The 18,093-nt window shown below is 46.2% G+C and overlaps 1 protein-coding gene and 1 long non-coding RNA gene across 6 annotated transcripts in view; one reads left to right on the forward strand and one right to left on the reverse strand.

Moving 5' to 3' along the window:
• Positions 1 to 852, reverse strand: part of LRIG2 (leucine rich repeats and immunoglobulin like domains 2) — a 69,914-nt gene extending 69,062 nt beyond the window's left edge. For 2 of the 3 annotated variants that reach the window (XM_008264647.4, XM_002715761.5), the window contains exon 1: positions 5 to 465. In XM_008264647.4, the coding sequence (XP_008262869.1) occupies positions 5 to 234 (230 nt within the window). In that variant the 5' untranslated portion in view covers positions 235 to 465. Of the gene's footprint in view, positions 1 to 4; positions 466 to 711 lie in introns of those variants that run through there. The other variant, XM_051856150.2, reaches the window with a different exon arrangement.
• Positions 515 to 18,093, forward strand: part of LOC108177686 (uncharacterized) — a 45,061-nt gene continuing 27,482 nt past the window's right edge. Inside the window, exons 1-3 of one of the 3 annotated variants that reach the window (XR_011390518.1) lie at positions 515 to 835; positions 997 to 1,160; positions 16,916 to 17,020. This is a non-coding gene — a long non-coding RNA (uncharacterized lncRNA). Of the gene's footprint in view, positions 836 to 890; positions 1,161 to 16,915; positions 17,021 to 18,093 lie in introns of those variants that run through there. The other 2 variants (XR_011390517.1, XR_001794458.3) reach the window with 2 other exon arrangements.

The raw sequence follows: 18,093 nt of genomic DNA on the forward strand, positions 1-18,093 counted from the left end.
TCACAGGCTGGCCGTGTCGGGGGGCAGCGAGCCGGACAGCGCCCTCCAGGCCGGCGCGGGCAGTTTCCTGCGGCTGCAATCCAGCACAGGAATGCGGCAAGAGCAGTGTGCGGGACAGAGGCCAGCGCCAGCGGCGGGCAGAACGGCCTGGACGAGGAATAGGAGCCGCCAGAGTGGTGCGGACCGACACCCCAGGAGCTGCTCCTCCAGGCCGCCGAGGGGCGCCGGCGCCATTTTTCGCCCCCCCCCCCGCCCCCACCCCTCCTGGACCGGGCCGAGCGCAGCCGCCTGCTATAAAGCGCTGCTCGGCAGAGACGTTTGGCGTCTGCGCGACCACCCGCTGCCGCGGCTGTCGCTTGAATCCTCGAAAAGCAGGCGAGTAGCAGAAGCAGCACGACAGCGGGGGCGGCGGCCGGCGGACTTACGACGGAGGCCCTACAGACATCTCCTCGTATGCCCCGCCCCGCGACGCAACGTCCCCACGCACACGACCCAGCCAATCGGTGCCAATGACGAGCTTGCGTCGGGGGTGGGACTCCAGAGGGGGCGAGGCCAGAAGCCGCCGAGCTGTTCCAGCAGCCGGAAGTTAAGGTGCCCCGAAACTTTGGGGTGCCCCTAAGGTGCCTTTCCTCCGCTGGAGGGCGTCGTGGCTCCGTTAAGAGGAAACGTTGGGGCGAGGCGCTGAGTCCAGAGTCCTGACTGCCGGCATACCTGCTGTCGTCACAGGAAAAGATACTTTATCTTCTTTGGGCTCCCCGAAGGGAATGGCAAAGGGCTGCCTCGCAAGCCGCAGACCCGAATGGGGCGCGGAGCTGCCAGACGAGCTTTATTCCAGGTCGGCCTCCAGAGCTCTGCTCTGCCCCCTGCTGCTCGGCTGCAGCGCCTGCTGCCCTGCAAGTGGGCGGTAACTTCCCCTCTCCTAACACGAAGCTCATCGTCCTCTGTGGAAGGCCTGTAGGCACCTGAGACTGTTAATAATCTGTGCACCTCCTCCAGCTTCTCTCCTAGCTTGGAGTTCAGTGCATGTTGGTGGGACCGCACCTGCATATCTCTACGGAAAATGCCTTTCTTTCCTCTGCCTTGGGCGATGCTGTCAGAAAAGCAAGTGGGACAAGAATATGATAAAGAGAAGGTTGAGCAGCCAACGAAGCAAAAGCTGAGTATGAGGAAATTTTTTTTTTATTTATCCTAAAGCAGAGGTTACGGGAAACTTACTGGGAGCAGTGGAGTCTAGTCACATTGCGCTCGTTCAGCCTTGTATTATATCTAAGATCATAAAAAAGATTCTGAGAATAATAGTGGTAGCTCCCTATTACGTAGTGCATTTATACTGGTCATAGAGCATTTGCTGGGGGCGGGGGGCAAGCCTGTGGTGCAGCGGGTTAAGCCACTTGGGATGCCTGCATTCCATATCAGAGTGCTGGTTCCAGTCGTGGGACCTCTTCTTCTGATGCATCCTGGGAAGCAGCCGGTGATGGCTCAAGTGTTTGGGCTCCTGCCAGCCATGTGGAAGACCTGGATGGAGTTCCAGGCTCCTGGCTTCAGCCGTAGCTGTTGCAAGCATTTAAGGAGTGAACCAGCAATTGAAAGATGGATGTCTCTCTCTGCTGCTGCTGCCCTGCCTTTCAAGTGGATGAAAATAAATAAATAAATAAATAACCATGAAAAATAAATAAATAGAGACTGGAGTTGTTGCGTAGTGAGCTAAGTGAGTTAAACTGCCACTGCGATGCCAGCGTCCCATATGGGTGCTGGTTTGTGTTCACTTCCCGTCCAGCTCCCTGCTGATGACCTTGGAAAGCTGGGGGAAACTCCTGGCTCCTGGGTTGGGCCTGGCCCAGTCCTGGATATTGAAGCCATTTGGGGAGTGAACCAGCAGATGGAAGATCTGTCTCTGCCTCTCTCTCTGTAACTCTGCCTTTCAAATAAAAACAAATAAATATTTTAAAAAGTAAATGAAAACAGAGCATTGGTAACTGTTGTCTTATTTGATCCCTCAGTGACTGTGAGAAATCGTTCCTGATGAGGAAATAAGCCCAGAGAACTTAGAACAAATGGCTTGGTGGCAGAGGAAAGGTTGGCTCTGGTATGGATTTTCTGACTTGTAAATTAAAAACCTAAGAAAGTTAAAAAGAATGATAATGCCCAGGTCATAGGGTTATCCCAGAAAGTACTAAAATCAATCTTCCCAGTGGCAGATTTGCACTCATAATTATGCTTTTTAAAAGCCCTTTTCCATTTTAAAATGTTGAAATAGTTTGTGGAATCAAGGCCACAGCCAATGTTCCCATCCAAACCAAACTTTGAAAGCCATGACGGCACAATGAGAATTCCTCTTAGCCTCCTTCCCCTGGCTTTTGGGCAGGCTTGACAACCTCCAGAGAGAAACTGGGCATAGTCAGGAGCCCCACAATTACAGGGGGCAGCTTAGCACCTCCACATTATAGTTTCAGATCTTCCTATGAAATTGCCAAATGAGCCCATCAGATCTTGGTGCTCTCTGACCTGTGGCCTCACCTATAAATGGTGTGGGTCACCCCAGTCTACAGAATTCCTCCAGCTCTTACTTCCTGCTGCCACTCTGATAGCACTTACAGCCACAGATAATTTTTTCATAATATACATTTTCCTTTACTACTTTACACCAAAATGAACTTATCTTTTAATTCCATTTCCACCAATGTTTTGAAGTACCCTTGTATACTTTGTATTCTCCCATATTGACTTGCACAGTACCTGGTACATAATAGACACCTAATAAATGCTTGATGAATGAATAGGTAATAAAATTATTTTAAACCCTACGTGATAAAATTATCTAATTTTTTCAAAATGTTTTTATTATGAGAAATGTCAATATACGTAGCAATAAAGAGAGACAGAATAAGCCTTAGTATTCTTAGACTTTGTTAATATACATTTTTAACAGATCATAGTGGTTAATTTCTCATTAACAATAGAATAAAGTGGTTTTATATTCATTACCCTAGAATTGTCTAATTAAACCTTGGGTGCCAAAGTACCTGGGAAGAATTTTATTTTAAATATATATATATATATTTTTTTAATTTGAAAAGCAGAGTGACAGACTCAAGGGAGAGACAGAGAGATTTTTCCATCTGCTGGTTCATTCCCCAAATGCCCACAACAGCCAAGGCTGGCCCTAGCCAAAGTCAGGAGCCAGAAACTCCATCCAGGTCTCCCACATGTGTGGCAGAAACCCAAGTACTCCAGCCATTATCTGCTACCTCCTACGTGCATTAGCAGGAACCTGGACCACGCAATCCCAGGTACTCCAATATGGGATGCAGGCAAACCAAGCAGTGGCTTAAGCTGCTGTGCCAAACACCTGCTCCTGTTTGTAGTTATTTGAAAGCCAGAGAGAGAGACAGAGAGACCTAGAGCTTCCATCCACTGATTCACTCTTCAAATGCCCACAACCAGGAATTCCTGAAAGCCAGAGCCAGGAACTCAGTATGGGTCTCCCATATGGGTGGCAGGAACTCAAGTAGTTGAGCCATCACCTGCTGCCTCCCAGGATGTGCAGTAGCAGGACGCTGGATTTGGAAGCAGAGGAGCTGGGACTTGAACCAGCACTCTAATAAGGGACGTGGGTATCCCACTGCACCACAATGCCAGAGTGTTTAAGAGTTCAGCAGGATCAGAAGCAGAGAATACCCCAGCTCAAAATTGCTAAAAAACAAAACTACTCCTTTGGATCTTTGGTTCCAGACTTTGAGGTAGACCCTATCCATTTCAAATTTAGCTACCCTTAATCCCATTATCTCAGATCTACACTCTGCAAACTCATAGCTAACTGAATAAATTCCATTCTCTCAAGCTAGAAAACTCGGAATTACCCACACTTTCCCTCTTTGTTTCCTGCCACATCTAATCGGTCACCGGACTCCGTTGATTTCCCCTGTGGAATATCTCGGAGCTTTCCCTGCCTCTTCATGGCCACTTTGTTCAGACCTTCATCTCTCATGGGTACCAGTGCAATAACCTCTGAAGCTGTCTGTTGTCTTCCAGGCTCTTCTTCTCCCAGCCTCTAGAGGTCACTGAAATGATCTTCACAAACCATATTGATTTAAATGTGGTGTTAGCTTCTCCCTGCCTAAAAATAGTTGATATTCCCAACATTTCATTTTTCTCCTAATGTTTGGTGATGAATATGGTTGATTTGGAAAACTGAAAAAAAATTTAATTAATGATTCCCCAATGCCTGTAATAAAAAACTATGTTCTTTGTCCTACAATTTGCATTCTACAATCAGGGCCCAACCCAACTAACATTTCTAATAGCTCATCACCGTTTTGCCCATATCCCAGCCACAGAAAATTATTTGCCTTTCAAACATTGGGCCATGAATGTCAGCTCTATATGCTGTCCCTCTTGCTGGTTACTGTTCTTCAGCTCTGGCTAGGCATCTCCTATTCTTCTGGCTTCTTCCTCTATAAAGATTTTTCTAACTCTTCTAGGCATTTAGTGGCTTCCACTATAAAATCAACAAACTAAAATCAATTTTTCTAATAAATTAGCAATTATGAAATATAAATTGTGTGTAAATGTGTTTCAGAGAGGCAGAGAGAGAGAGAGAGAGAGAGAGAGAGAGAGAGAACACTCCAATCCACTGGTTAACTCCCCAAATGCCCTCAATGGCTGGGAATGGGCCAAGTCACGGCTGGGAGTAAAGAATTCCAGGTTTCCCACATAAGCAGCAGGGTCGCAACTACTTGAGCCATCACCCCTGCCTCCATACCATTATCAGGAAGCTGAGTCATGAGGTAGAGCCAGGTATCCAACTTGGGTATTCTGATATGGGATGTGGGTATCTTAACCTGGTGTATTAACCACTAGGCCACGTGCCATTTAAAGTAGCATATTTGGTAGTAATAAAAAACTAAAAGATACCTAGATAAAATAAAGAAATGAAAGAGAAAAAGTGTATGGAGAACATTATAAAACATTGAATCACTTCTCGGCCTTTTGGCTAACTTCAAATGTAAAACATATTGAAAAGTATAAAAAAATGACCTAAATAGATAGAGAGGTATATCATGTTCTTAGAATGAAAGAACCATTACTAGAAAGATGTCAGTTCTCTCAGGTTAATTTATAGATTTAATACAATTCCAATATAATTCCCAAATACACATGGTATTTTAAGATAAAAAAAAAGCAGACAAGTGTTTACAGTTAAAATGTAGAAGTTATTCTACTAGATATCAAAATATGTTTTAATGCTATCATAATTTAAAAGTCTACTATTGCCACAGGGAAAGTTAAATAGGCTTGTGTATGTATCAGAGAGTTGATCAGATGCTTGATTTATGAACAGGTAGGACTTAAGAGCAGTGGGGACTTCTTAATAAATAGGGTTGAGGGGGCCGGCGCTGTGGCGTAGCAGGTAAAGCCGCAGCCTGCAGTGCTGGCATCCCATATGGACGCCAGTTCAAGTCCCGGCTGCTCCACTTCCAATCCAGCTCTCTGCCATGGCCTGGGAAAGCAGTAGAAGACAGCCCAACTCCTTGGACCCTGTACCCATGTGGGAGACCTGGAAGAAACTCCTGGCTTCAGATCTGCACAGCTCTGGCTGTTGCAGCCATCTGAAGAGTGAACCAGTGGATGGAAGACCTTTCTCTCTCTCTCTCTGCCTCTCCTTCTCTCTCTGTGCAACTCTGACTTTCAAGTAAATAAATAAATCTTTTAAAATAAATAAATTAATAAATAAATAGGGTTGAAATCATTAGATAATCATATGAGAAAAGTAAAAGTGGATCTTTTCTCATACTGTATACAAAAATCAATTTAAGATCTAAAAATGAAAGGTAAAGCCAGGAAGCTTTTAGAAGAAAATATTACGGGCTATTTTTTCACTTTGGAATAGAAATGGATATCTTAAGATAGAAAACAATCATTAATCATGAAAGAAAAGAAATATGAGGAACTGGCTTTGTGGTGTAAGGAGTTAAGCCACCACTTAGGATACCCACATCCCATATCAGAGTTCCTGATTCAATTCCTGACTATTCCACTCCTGGTTCAGCCTCCTACTAATACTCCTGGAAGGCAGCAGATTATGGTCAAGTACTTGAGTCCCTGCCTCCCACGTAGGAGATTTGGACAGCATTCCTGGTTCAGGCTTCTGCCTGGCCTAGCCCACTTGTTGTAGGCATTTGAGGGATTAACCAGCAGCTAGAAGTCCTCCTCTTTCCCTCCCTTTCTCTGTCTCTGTCTCTGTCTCTCTCTTCATTATTCTGCCTCTCAAATAAATAAAACTTTTTTTAAAAAAAGAGATAAACTTGAATACGATAAAATACATTACAGGGGCCAGCATTGTGGCACGGTGAGTTGTGGCTCAATAGGTTAAAGTTGCTGCCTCCAATGCTGGCATCCTATATTGGAGTACTGGTTCAAGTTCTGTCTATTCTGTTTCCAATCCAGCTGGTTTGCTTCCTAAATACGTGCAACAACTATGGGTGGGCAGAGCTGAAACCAGGAGCCAGGAACTCAATCAGGTCTGTTAATTCACCTGGGGAGACAGCAGAAGATGGTCCAGGGCAGGCGTTGTGAAATAACGAGTTAAGCTGCTGCCTGCAGTGCCAGCATCCCATATGGACACCGGTTCTTGTCCTGGCTGCTCTGTTCCTGACCCAGCTCCCTGCTAATGGAAAGCAATGGAATATGACCCAAGTGCTTGGGGCCCTGCACCCACATGGGAGAACTGGAAGAAGCTCCTGGCTCCTGGCTTCGGCATGGCCCAGCCATGGCTGTTGGAAACATTTAGGGAACAAACCGGTGGATGGAAGACTTATATCTCTCTGTCTCTCATTCTCTCTGTAACTCTGCCTATCAAAATAAATAAAATAAATATTAAAAAAAAAAAAGATGGCCCAAGTACTTGGGCCCCCGCCACCCACGTGGGAGACCCAGATGGAGTTCTTGTCTCCTGATTTTAGCCTGGCCCATCCCTAATTGTGGCAGGTGTTTAGAAATTAAACCAGTAGATGGAAGATCTTTTCTCTGTGTCATTCTGTCTTTGAAATATATGAAAATAAAAATAAGACATTAAAAAACAAGACTATTAAAAACAAACAGAAATGAAGGCAAAGGATTTACTCTTTCAGAGAATGAGTTACAACAAAGCTTAAATGATGAAGAAAGAAGGCCGGCACCGTGGCTCACTAGGCTAATCCTCCACCTTGCAGCGCCGGCACACCGGGTTCTAGTCCCGGTCGGGGCGCCGGATTCTGTCCCGGTTGCCCCTCTTCCAGGCCAGCTCTCTGCTGTGGCCAGGGAGTGCAGTGGAGGGTAGCCCAAGTACTTGGGCCCTGCACCCCATGGGAGACCAGGATAAGTACCTGCCTCCTGCCATCGGATCAGCGTGGTGCGCCGGCCGCAGCGTGCCAGCCGTGGCGGCCATTGGAGGGTGAACCAACGGCAAAGGAAGACCTTTCTCTCTGTCTCTCTCTCTCTCACTGTCCACTCTGCCTGTAAAAAAAAAAAAAAAAAAAAAAAAAAATTTTAAAAAATGATGAAGAAAGTGAGGAAGAGGTATAGGGATAGACAGTCAAACAGAACAAATAGAATGAAGAGTCCAGAATTAGAGTCCTGTACACAAGGAAAGGTAAAGTAAGACAAAGGTCACACTACAAAGCAATAAGGGATGGATTAATCAACAAGTATGCTAGAACAACTGGTTATTCACAGAGAAGAATAAGACTCCTAACTCACACTCTAATGAAAATAAACCCTAATAAAGAGCTTAATGTGCACAGCAAAAATGTTAAAAGAAAAATACTGAGAATTCTCTTATGCCCTCAGGGTAGAGAAGGTGTAGCAGAGACCACCTGTCCACAAACTCCTCCCTTTTTCTATAGTTAGCATGCTGAGTTGGGCTCACTTTTCAGCTCCCCCAAGAGGGGTATTGTTATGAAATTAAGTTCTCACAATGGGATGTGAGCAGGCATGATATGTGCTACTTGTAGCTCTGAGATTTAAGATACTGGGGCCAGCATTGCGGCATAGCAGGTTAGGTCTCTACCTGAGAGGTCTGCATCCCTTTTGGCTACCAGTTCAAGTCCCAGCTGCTCCACTTCCAATCCAGCTCCCTCATAATGCTCCTGGGAAAGCAGGCCTAACTTCTTGGGCCCCTGCACCCACATGGGAGACGCAGATGAAGCTCCTGGCTCCTGGCTTCAGCCCAGCAACTGGTGGTTACGGCCATCTGGAGAGTAAACCAGTGGATGGAAGATCTCTCTCTGTCTCTGTCTCTGTCTCTGTCTCTCTCTCTCTCTCTCTTTCTCTGTGTGTCTCCTCTGTAACTTTGCCTTTCAAGTAAATAAAAAAAAAAAAACAAATCTTAAAAAAGGCATTACATATTGGAGCTGGCATTGTGGCACAGTGGGTTAAGCTGCCACTTGTGATGCTGGTATCCTACATCAGGGTGCCAGTTTTAGTCCCTGCTGTGCTGCTTCTGATCCAGCTCCCTGCAGGTGCCTGGGAAAGTAGCTAAAGATGACCCATGCAGGAGAACTAGATGGAGTTCTTGGCTCTTGGCTTCTGCCAGGCCTAGCCCTGACCATTGTAGCCTTTCAAAGTATGAGCCAGCAATGGAAGATCTCTGTCTCTGTGTCTCTCTTTCTTCTTCTCTCTTTCTCCCTTTGTCTGTTACTCTGCCTTTCAAATAAATAAATAGATCTTAAAGGAAGAAAAATAAAGATCTTAAAGGCAGACCACAAAGGGACATGAAGGTGGGTCACTGAATGCCAAGGGACAGACAGAAAAGCCACCTCAGACTGTTTTGTGAGAGAACCTAAATGTGTCTGATCTTTAAATGCCGCTGCGTTTTGTGGTCTCCTTGTTATAGCATTTTGGTCTTTTCTAACAAAAATAGTTTTGTAAACATGACTCAAAGAACTCCAGCTCCATGGGAAACTTTTCATAAATCTGACTATATGAAAATGAAATATATCAGTGCAACAAAACACCAGAAATTATATGAAAATATAAGCCATGATCAAAAGAAAACATTTATAATTCATATCCAGGGTCTATCAAACAAACAAGCAAAAGAGTGAGAGCAGCTCCACAAATCAATGGAGAAAAGATATCCTAATAGAAAAATAAGCAAAGGAATAAACATAAAATCACAAAGAAACCTGAATGATCATATAAACACATAAAACATGTTAACCTTCATAGTAATCAGAGAAATGCAAATTAAAACTACAATAAAATATCATTCCCATTCAAAAATTGGCAAAATTAACCAAAACATTCAGGTCTAACAACATCAAATGTTGACCATAAGCAACAGGAACTCTGGTACCCTGTTTTTGTAGCGCTTAAGTCAATAGTTTAGAAATAACTTGGAAAGATCTGATAAAGTCACGGATGCTCGTTACCCATGACCCAGAAACACCATTCGTAGACAAAGGAACTATTTCCAAGAGAAACTATTGTATTTGGGTAAAAAGGGATACACACCTATAGACAGATAGATACATATGTGTATGTCGGTTGTAGCACGTTTATAAAAGCTGAAAATTAGAATTGACCTAAATTTCCACCAACAATAAAATTGGTGGAGAGTGTAATTATTTCTGGTCAAATGTTTTTTTAATGTTTAGAGATGGAAATGCTAACTAACCTGACTTAATCTTCATCTACTGAATGCATGTGTTGAATTATCACACAGTATCCCCTAAATATGTACAGTGAAAATAACCTTTTTAAAAAGTCAATAAATAAAAAGAAAGTAAAAAGGTAGATATAATAGTACCAATGATAAGTCTCAAAACTTAGTGGTAAGTGGAAAAAAGCAAAGGTCTAACAGTTAAGTACAGTGTGTTTAAAATACACCTAGTTCCAAAATGCAAAAAATACTATTAGGAGCTGGCATTGTGGAGCAGAAGGTTAAGTTGTCACTTGTGATGCCAGCATCCTATGTCAGAGCGCCAGTTCAAGTCCCCGCTGCTCTGCTTCCAAACCAGGTTCCTGCTAATGCTCTTGGGAAACAGCAGATGTTGGCCCAAGTACCCGGATCCCTGCCACCCACATGGTAGATCTCGATGGAGTTTGGGCTTCTTGCTTCTGCCTGGGCCACCTCAGCTGTTGCAGTCATTTAGGAAATGAACTAGCAGATAGAGGCTTTTTTTGTGTGTGTATGTGTATGTGTCTCCCTCTTTCTCTGTCACTTTGCTTTTTGAATAAGTAAATAAATATTTATATATACATAAAATGTAAGGGACAGCATTGTGGTGAAGAGGGTTAAGCTGCCACCTGCAAGTGTTGGTTCTAGTCCTGGCTGCTACAATTCTGATCCGTCTCCCTGCTAATGCTCCTGGGAAAACAGCAGAAGATGGCTCAAGTACTTGGGCCCCTGCCACTATGGGGAGACTCAGATGAAGTTCCAGTCTCCTGACTGGCCTGGCCCAGCCCCAGGCATTGAGGTCATTTGAGGAGTGAACCAGCAAATAGAAGATTTATCTCTATATCTCTTTCTCTCCCTGTAACTCTGCCTTTCAAATAAATAATAAAAAATTTAAAAAGACAGCATATAGTAAACATGTGGTACAAATATGCATAAGAATGACAAACACCAAATTCAAGAATGTGCACTTTAAAGAGAGAAAATAGGGAATGGGTTTATGTGTGTTAGCATGTGCATATGTGTATGTGAGCATGTGCATACATGTATGTGAGAACATGGGCATGTGTATGTGTGAGCATGTACACATGGGCACATGCAAGGGTGTGAGCATGCATGTGTGTGTGTGTGTGTGTGTGTGTGAGCACGTGATTTGGGTTGTCTTGGGAGGTAAAGTAATCAGCCTCTGCATGTGAGCTTCCAGTGACGGAAGTAAAATTCCATGAAAATCCCTATTTATTCCTGTAGGCTTGAGAATAGTCCCATATACAAATCAGTTGCGATGACCTTCCCTGCACTGGCATTTTTTTCAAGTTATCCTTAAACATGCAGCAATGAGCTCTTACATTTCATCAAGTATCAGAATCATCTGGAGGGCTTGTTATTATTCAGGGAGTTGGGTGGGCCCACACAGTTTCTCATTCAGTAGGTCTAGCTCCTTTTTTTTTCCTTTAGAGATTTATTTATTTATTTGAAAGTCAGAATTACAGAGATAGAGAAAGAGACAGAAAGAGAGAGGTCTTTCATCTGTGGATTCACTCTACAAATGGCCACAACCACCAAGCCTGGGCCAGGCTGAAGCCGGGAGCCAGAAGCTTCTTCCAGGTCTCCCACGTGGGTGGCAGGGGCCCAAGCACTTGGGTCATCTTCCACTGCTTTCCCAGGCACTTTAGCAGGGAGCTGTCGGAAGTAGAGCAGCTGGGACTTGAACCGGCACCCATGTGGAATGTTGGCATTGCAGGCGGCAGCTTTACCTGCTATGCCACAGCGCTGGCCCCAGGTCTAACTTCTTCACAGGTTGCTAGGTGATGCTCAGGTGACCAGTCCATGGGCACTTTTGAGGTGTCTACAGTAACGTCAATTATACTAACACACGTGTTTTTGTGGTTGAGCAGGGTAGGGGTTGGGGATTAAAAGACAAAGCAGTGAAAGAAAACAGCATCTGGCCCATTCTGTTTGGTCTGAGGCCAGCACAGAAGCTCATAATTCCAGGTGGTGAGCAGGAATGTCGACAGTACAGCAGGTAGGAGCCAGGTGTCAGCAGAATGAGTGTCACATGGACCCCCTTTTTCCCAAATATATGCCTAAGGAGCTAAGTACATGTAATTGGTTGAGAAAATAACTGGGCTGAGTTTTCATCAAACCTCGACCCTGCACCCCCAACCGCACGCCCCACCTTGGCACAAATTCCAGTTTCACTGCCTGAAGGTGTGGAGAGGAGAGAACTGAAAATGCTGACCTCCAGCCGGTACCCAACAAACCAACCTGTCCCTGAGCCACTTAGCTTTTTCACTCACCTGCAGCAGGTCCTATTTTCTTGTTTTTAACCAACTGGCTCACGGCCACTCCCCAGGCTGATCCTTGATCCTGCCAGAGTTGGGAGGGAACCAGCTCTCACTCTGGATGAGGCACGTGTGAGGGTTTAATGCGCTCTTGGGAATCTCAGCATTTGGGTATTCTCAGCAATCAGCAGGGGCAGTCGTGCGTTTCTGGGCCCTCCAGCCTCACCCTGTTTGTCAGCCACCCAGGCCGGGTGACTGCAAGCCCAGGGGCCTTGTGTGCGTGCCTGCATGCTCGCACGTGTGTGTATGCCCGGCGGCGGGGAGTGGGGAGCCGAAGGGCAGTGGGTGGAAGAGGGCCAGAGGCCGCAGGCTGGTCATTATCTCTAGGACAGAATCTTCTCGTCCTTGAATGGGACCATGATGCTCTGCCAAATAGCCAGGCCCTCGCTGTGTCTAATGAAGTTCTCACTGATTATCCTGATGATGTCCCAGGAGATGGGGCCCAGGGAGGCCCATCTGCTGCCAATTCCGGTCCCTCATCCCACTGCCCTGTGGATGTAAGGACGGCCTATGGCTCCCCCACCATGCCCCCACCATAACATCTGTCCCCAAGAGACCCTGTTCCTCAGGCTGAACTGCAATGACAGCCACGGTTTGTTAATTGGACTAATGAGAGGACTGGGCATGGAGAGAGAAAGAAGCTGGAAGAGTGAGACAGAGGGCGATGGAGATGGAAGCAGCCCACAGCACAGGAAAACAGGACAGGATTCTGGATCGGAAGCCATGGCTCACACTCTGGGTATTGAGGGAGACGTTTGAAAGATGGCTTCACAAAACTCACGTTCTGTATAGGAAACCTGCTACGCTTTCGTCAGCGGCAACATTTTAACAGTTCCTTCCACACAGACAGAATCCAGCTCATTGCCTGACCCAGGCAGAAGTGTGGAGTTGCGAACAGTGTGACATTTATCTCAACATTTAAAAAATGTTTTACTTATTTATTTGATTTCTCTGAAAGGCAGCTCCCATGCACTGATTCACTTCTCCAACACCCACAGCAACCCTGGCCAGGCCAAACCAAAGACAGGAACTCAACCCAGGTCTCCCACGTGCATGGTGGGGCACCCAACTACTTAAATCATTTTTGGCTGCCCTCCAGGGTGTGCATTCTCAGGAAGCTGGAGTTGGAAGCAGAGTGGGGACTCGAATCCAGACACTCCTAGGTAGGATGTGTGTGTCCCAAGAAACTTAACCACTGGGCCAATACAATAAGTTGCCTGCCGCTCCTCAGCTCCTCAACAAGATAAGGTTTAAAGTTGGTTCCTGTCAATGAGGCCAGTGGAGTAATCTGCACCAGCAGCTGTGTCCTTCCTGTTTGTCCTCCTGAAGCAGTTCCAGCTGACCAGCCACTGGGAACCTGCTGCTTAAGCAGCTGGGCATGTGGGGCAAAACAGCACAGGGGGCCAGCCGGCAGGGGTCACGCCCTCCCGGGACCGGAGCCGGCCTTGCGGAGAACCCCTCTGGCACCCATCTAGCTTCCTCTGCTCTGGACTTGTTTCATTTTTGCAAAAAAAGTAATAAATGCATGTAAGCTAATTCAAAGGAGAGAGGAAAATACAAAGGAGCAGGTACACCTTGCCCTTCCATACACCCCACACACCCCTACAAGGGTTGCCACTGTTAGCCATTTGTTGTCTTTTGGGGACTTTTTTGCTGTGTAAAACTCTGTCTAAATATGGGCTTGAGTTTTTGTATTTTTGATTATAGCATACAAAATGGCATTGATATATTGATCTCCAATTCAATAACTAGCTCTCCCCAAAAAATTTTTTACCAGTTTTGTATAAAAGTGCTCACTTCCTTCTACCCTAGCCAACAGTGACTTATTTTGTAATTCAAACAAAAAACAACATGCTAGTATGTAAATTGTAAAAAGACCTTTTCTTCTGTCTTTTACCCTGCTTCCTATAAAATTCCCGACCTCTGCCCCAGGCTCCTCACAGAAAAGCCCGGAAGATTGTCAACAGAGGAGAAATGGGAAGGGAGGGAGTTTATGGCTCTATGGAGGGAGCCACAGAGGTGCAACATTACCCAGTACATCATGTATGTTGACTAGAGTTCATGCAGACAGCTGACTAGCTGGCAAAAAAAAAAAAAAAAAAATGTACGAGCAAGCCTTCTGAGTCGGCGTGGGATCTCATTTGATCCTCTGATACTCACACAGCAATGACAAGCAAGGACTGTCTCCCCATTTTACAGTTATTAATAGGTTGGACAAAATGGGTTGGAAGGTCACGGTGCTGCTGCCTCTCCTCTACCACAGCCATAACTTTTATATGTGTGTAAAACATAGGCGTGTGTTTCTAGATATAAACTCTGAGTGCACAATATGTAATTTCTGAACACATATTTAGATCACACCCATTTTATACGTGCAGATATATGCTAAGTGTAACCCAAATATGTGTAATACCATGAATATAAAATGTGGCAGGTGGTAAAGAAGGCACCAAGAGATGGTTTCAAAACAAAACCCCACCTACATGTGACCTGGCAGGCCCTAATACCCAGGTGTGTCAGAGACTAAAGAGGGTGGTGGAATGCTGAGCTATCAGTGAAAGTTCTTAGAGTCACGGTTCTAGAACAAACAATGAGTAACAGGGACTAAGTGCGTGGAGTTAGGGTGCCATGTGGGTTCAAGTCCAGCCTTAACCACATACGAGACACGTGACCTTGGAGAGCTGAGTTAAGTTCTCTGGGCCTCAGATTTTTCATCTGTGAAAAAGAGATAATAGCCGGCGCCGCGGCTCACTAGGCTAATCCTCCGCCTTGCAGCGCCGGCACACCGGGTTCTAGTCCCGGTTGGGGCGCCGGATTCTGTCCTGGTTGCCCCTCTTCCAGGCCAGCTCTCTGCTGTGGCCAGGGAGTGCAGTGGAGGATGGCCCAAGTGCTTGGGCCCTGCACCCCATGGGAGACCAGGATAAGTACCTGGCTCCTGCCATCGGATCAGCGCAGTGCACCGGCCTTGGCGGCCATTGGAGGGTGAACCAACGGCAAAGGAAGACCTTCCTCTCTGTCTCTCTCTCTCTCACTGTCCACTCTGCCTGTCAAAAAAAAAAAAAAAAAAAAAGAGAGAGAGAGAGATAAAAATCTTTTGTTGAGTGGATGGAATTAAACAATACATGTAAAACTTGCAGTGTGCCTGGAATATGTCTTAATAAGTGTGACTATTTTGCCTATTGTCTAAGTCCATGTCCTATCACTAGAACAAAATACCTGAGACCACGTAATCTGTAAGAAAAGGGGTTTAACTGCAGCTGGCGCTGTGGTGCACTGGGTTAAACCACCACCTGCAGTGCCACTCTATCATATGGGTGCCAGTTCGAGTCCTGGCTGCTCTACTTCCGATCCAGCTCCCTGATGATGAGCCTGGGAAAAGCAGCAGAAGATGGCCCAAGTGCTTGGGCCCCTGCCACATGCATGGGAGACCTTTATGGAGTTTCTGGCTCCTGGCTTTAGCCTGGCCCAGCCCTAGCTGTTACAGTCATATGGGGAGTGAACCAGCAGATGGAAGATTTCTCTCTCTCTCTTTCTGTCTCTCTCTCTCTCTCTGTCTTTCAAATACATAAATAAATATTTTTTAAAAAATTTGAAAAGAATTGGGTTTATTCAGCTCACAGTTCTGTAGGCTGGGAAGTCCAAAAGTAGGGCACAGGCATCTGGCAAGGACCTTCTTGCTGTATCTCAACAGGGCAGAGGGCATCGCATAGCAAGACAGCGCAGGGAGCCGGGTACCCACTGCTTAAAAATAGTTATTTATTTATTTACTTACTTACTTTAGATGCAGAGAGATGGTGAGAGAAATGGAGAGAGAAAGAAAGAGAGAGAGAGAGAGAGAGAGAGCCTATCCATGGGTTCACTCCTCAAATGGAGGAAATAACCAGGGCTGAGCCAAGCCAAAGCCAGGAACACGTCCCCCACATATGTGACTGGGATCCCCAAGCACTTGAGCCCTCCCACTGCCTCCTAGAGCCAGCATCAGCAGGAAGCTCAAATCAGGAGCCAGAGCCCAAATGGAACGTAGCTACTCAAGATGTGGTATACAGGCATCTCAATCATTAGGGGAGATTTATTTATGGCCGGCGCCGTGGCTCAATAGGCTAATCCTCTGCCTTGCGGCACCAGCACACCGGGTTCTAGTCCCGGTCGGGGTGCCAGATTCTGTTCCAGTTGCCCCTCTTCCAGGCCAGCTCTCTGCTGTGGCCCGGGAGTGCAGTGGAGGATGGCCCAAGTGTTTGGGCCCTGCACCCCATGGGAGACCAGGAGAAGCACCTGGCTCCTGCCTTCGGATCAGTGTGGTGCGCCGGCCGCAGCGGCCATTGGTGGGTGAACCAACGGCAAAAAGGAAGACCTTTCTCTCTGTCTCTCTCTCTCACTGTCCACTCTGCCTGTCAAAAAGAAAGAAAGAAAGAAAGAAAGAAAGAAAGCAAGCAAGCCAAGAGTCCCCTAACCTATGAATGGATTAACCCATTCATGAAGGCAGAGTCCTGGTGACCCAACTGCCTTCTGATGGTCCCACCTCTCAAATACCATCAGCATAGGACTTTGAGGATTAAGTGTCCAACATGTGAGGTTTGGGAAACACATTCAGACTATAGCAGCTGCATTATTCTGAATTCTTTAGAAGCAACATAGGCGGGCTGAACAGAAAACTAAGCCTACGACTGAAGAAGTAGTAATAATGAAAGATTCAAGCAGTGGTTCTCAGCCCTGGCTACTCCTCAGAATTACCTGGGGAGTTGAAAACAAAACACTGATGTCTAGGCCGATGACATCAGAATCCCCGAAGGTGTTGAGGATCACTGGATTACACAGAGACTGCCATGAGTGTGAAGTTTTCAGGTCTGCTAAGAATCAGGGGATGAAGTTATGTGAAAATCAAAGCTTTACGTTGGCGGGACCTCTGTCTCTGTTACAGGACTGTGCAGGATGATCGTTGATGGATCCTTTTCCACTTTCCCAGCGTCTGCAGTCCTGGGGAAGCCAGCGCTAGGGGCCATGCAGGACACACCTAAAGGCTAAGGTAACTGAAAAGCGAGTATTTTGTAACACATTCTATCCACTGTTGCTAGGATTCGCTGAGAGCGTGCATGTAACCCAAGTTGTTGAGATTGGAGTGATTCTCAAGTCTGTCGTTTGGAATGACGGGACAAGGATGCTGTCTTTCCTGCTCAGCAGGAAACGAGAAGACAGGTGCCCTGGAAGCTGTTTTTAGCCATCTTGGGACAAAGCGGTCAGATTTAGCATGAGGACAGCAGAAAAGAGCGACACTGTTGTATTTCCAGATCTAGCCTTGTTTAGAGCTGGCTGCCTTTGGACTTTGCAGCATCATGGGCTAATAAACTACTGATCCAAGCCTATTTTTGATTAGCTGAAACTGAAAGCCTCACAACAGAGTAATCTTCCGTATGCAGGTAGCAGGAATCGTGGACAGGGCAGCAGGCCTGGTGTTTCTTCTGTTTTACACCAAAATGGCAAGTGTTTTGCTAGCACCTCTTCCTGCCTGTTCTAGAATCAAGGGCCCAAAGCTGACTTCTCTAAACAAAAGCAGATAAATTAGAAACAGGGCAGTCACTTCTCTTCTTTCAAAGTCATGACCAGCTTGAGCTCAGGGTCTTAGGGTCTCCAGGTTAAGCTGCTGAGGAGGAATCACATCAGCTCTGTCATTGCAGCTCTGGCCCTGTCATTCTGCTCCCACACTGCCTGTCACGGCTGCTCTCGGACCGGCTCCAGTCTCATCTCCTACCGCACCACCCTCTGCGCTCCTCGAATGAATTACCTTTTCCATACCTGCCATGCTCTTGTTTCATTCTCCAGTGCCTTTTCTGCATGCAGTCCCCTCTGCCCGCCCTCCCCTCCCCTCCTTTTCTCTGTGGCGCTCTCACGTGCCTTCAGGGTCCAGCTGGAATGCCTCTTTCCCCAGGGAGGGCTGAGGTTCTCTCCTTATCCTTCCATGGGACTTTGTACACACCTGCAGAGCGCCTATCACATGGTGGGGTCCAAGTGTTTCTACACCAATCTCCCCTCCCCCACTCCAGCCATGAGTGCCTCAAGAACAGGGTTGGAGTTGTGGGTAAGCAAACTGGATCTGGAAGA

This window comes from Oryctolagus cuniculus, chromosome 7, assembly GCF_964237555.1.
Source record: "Oryctolagus cuniculus chromosome 7, mOryCun1.1, whole genome shotgun sequence".
NCBI classification, from domain to species: Eukaryota; Metazoa; Chordata; class Mammalia; order Lagomorpha; family Leporidae; genus Oryctolagus; species Oryctolagus cuniculus.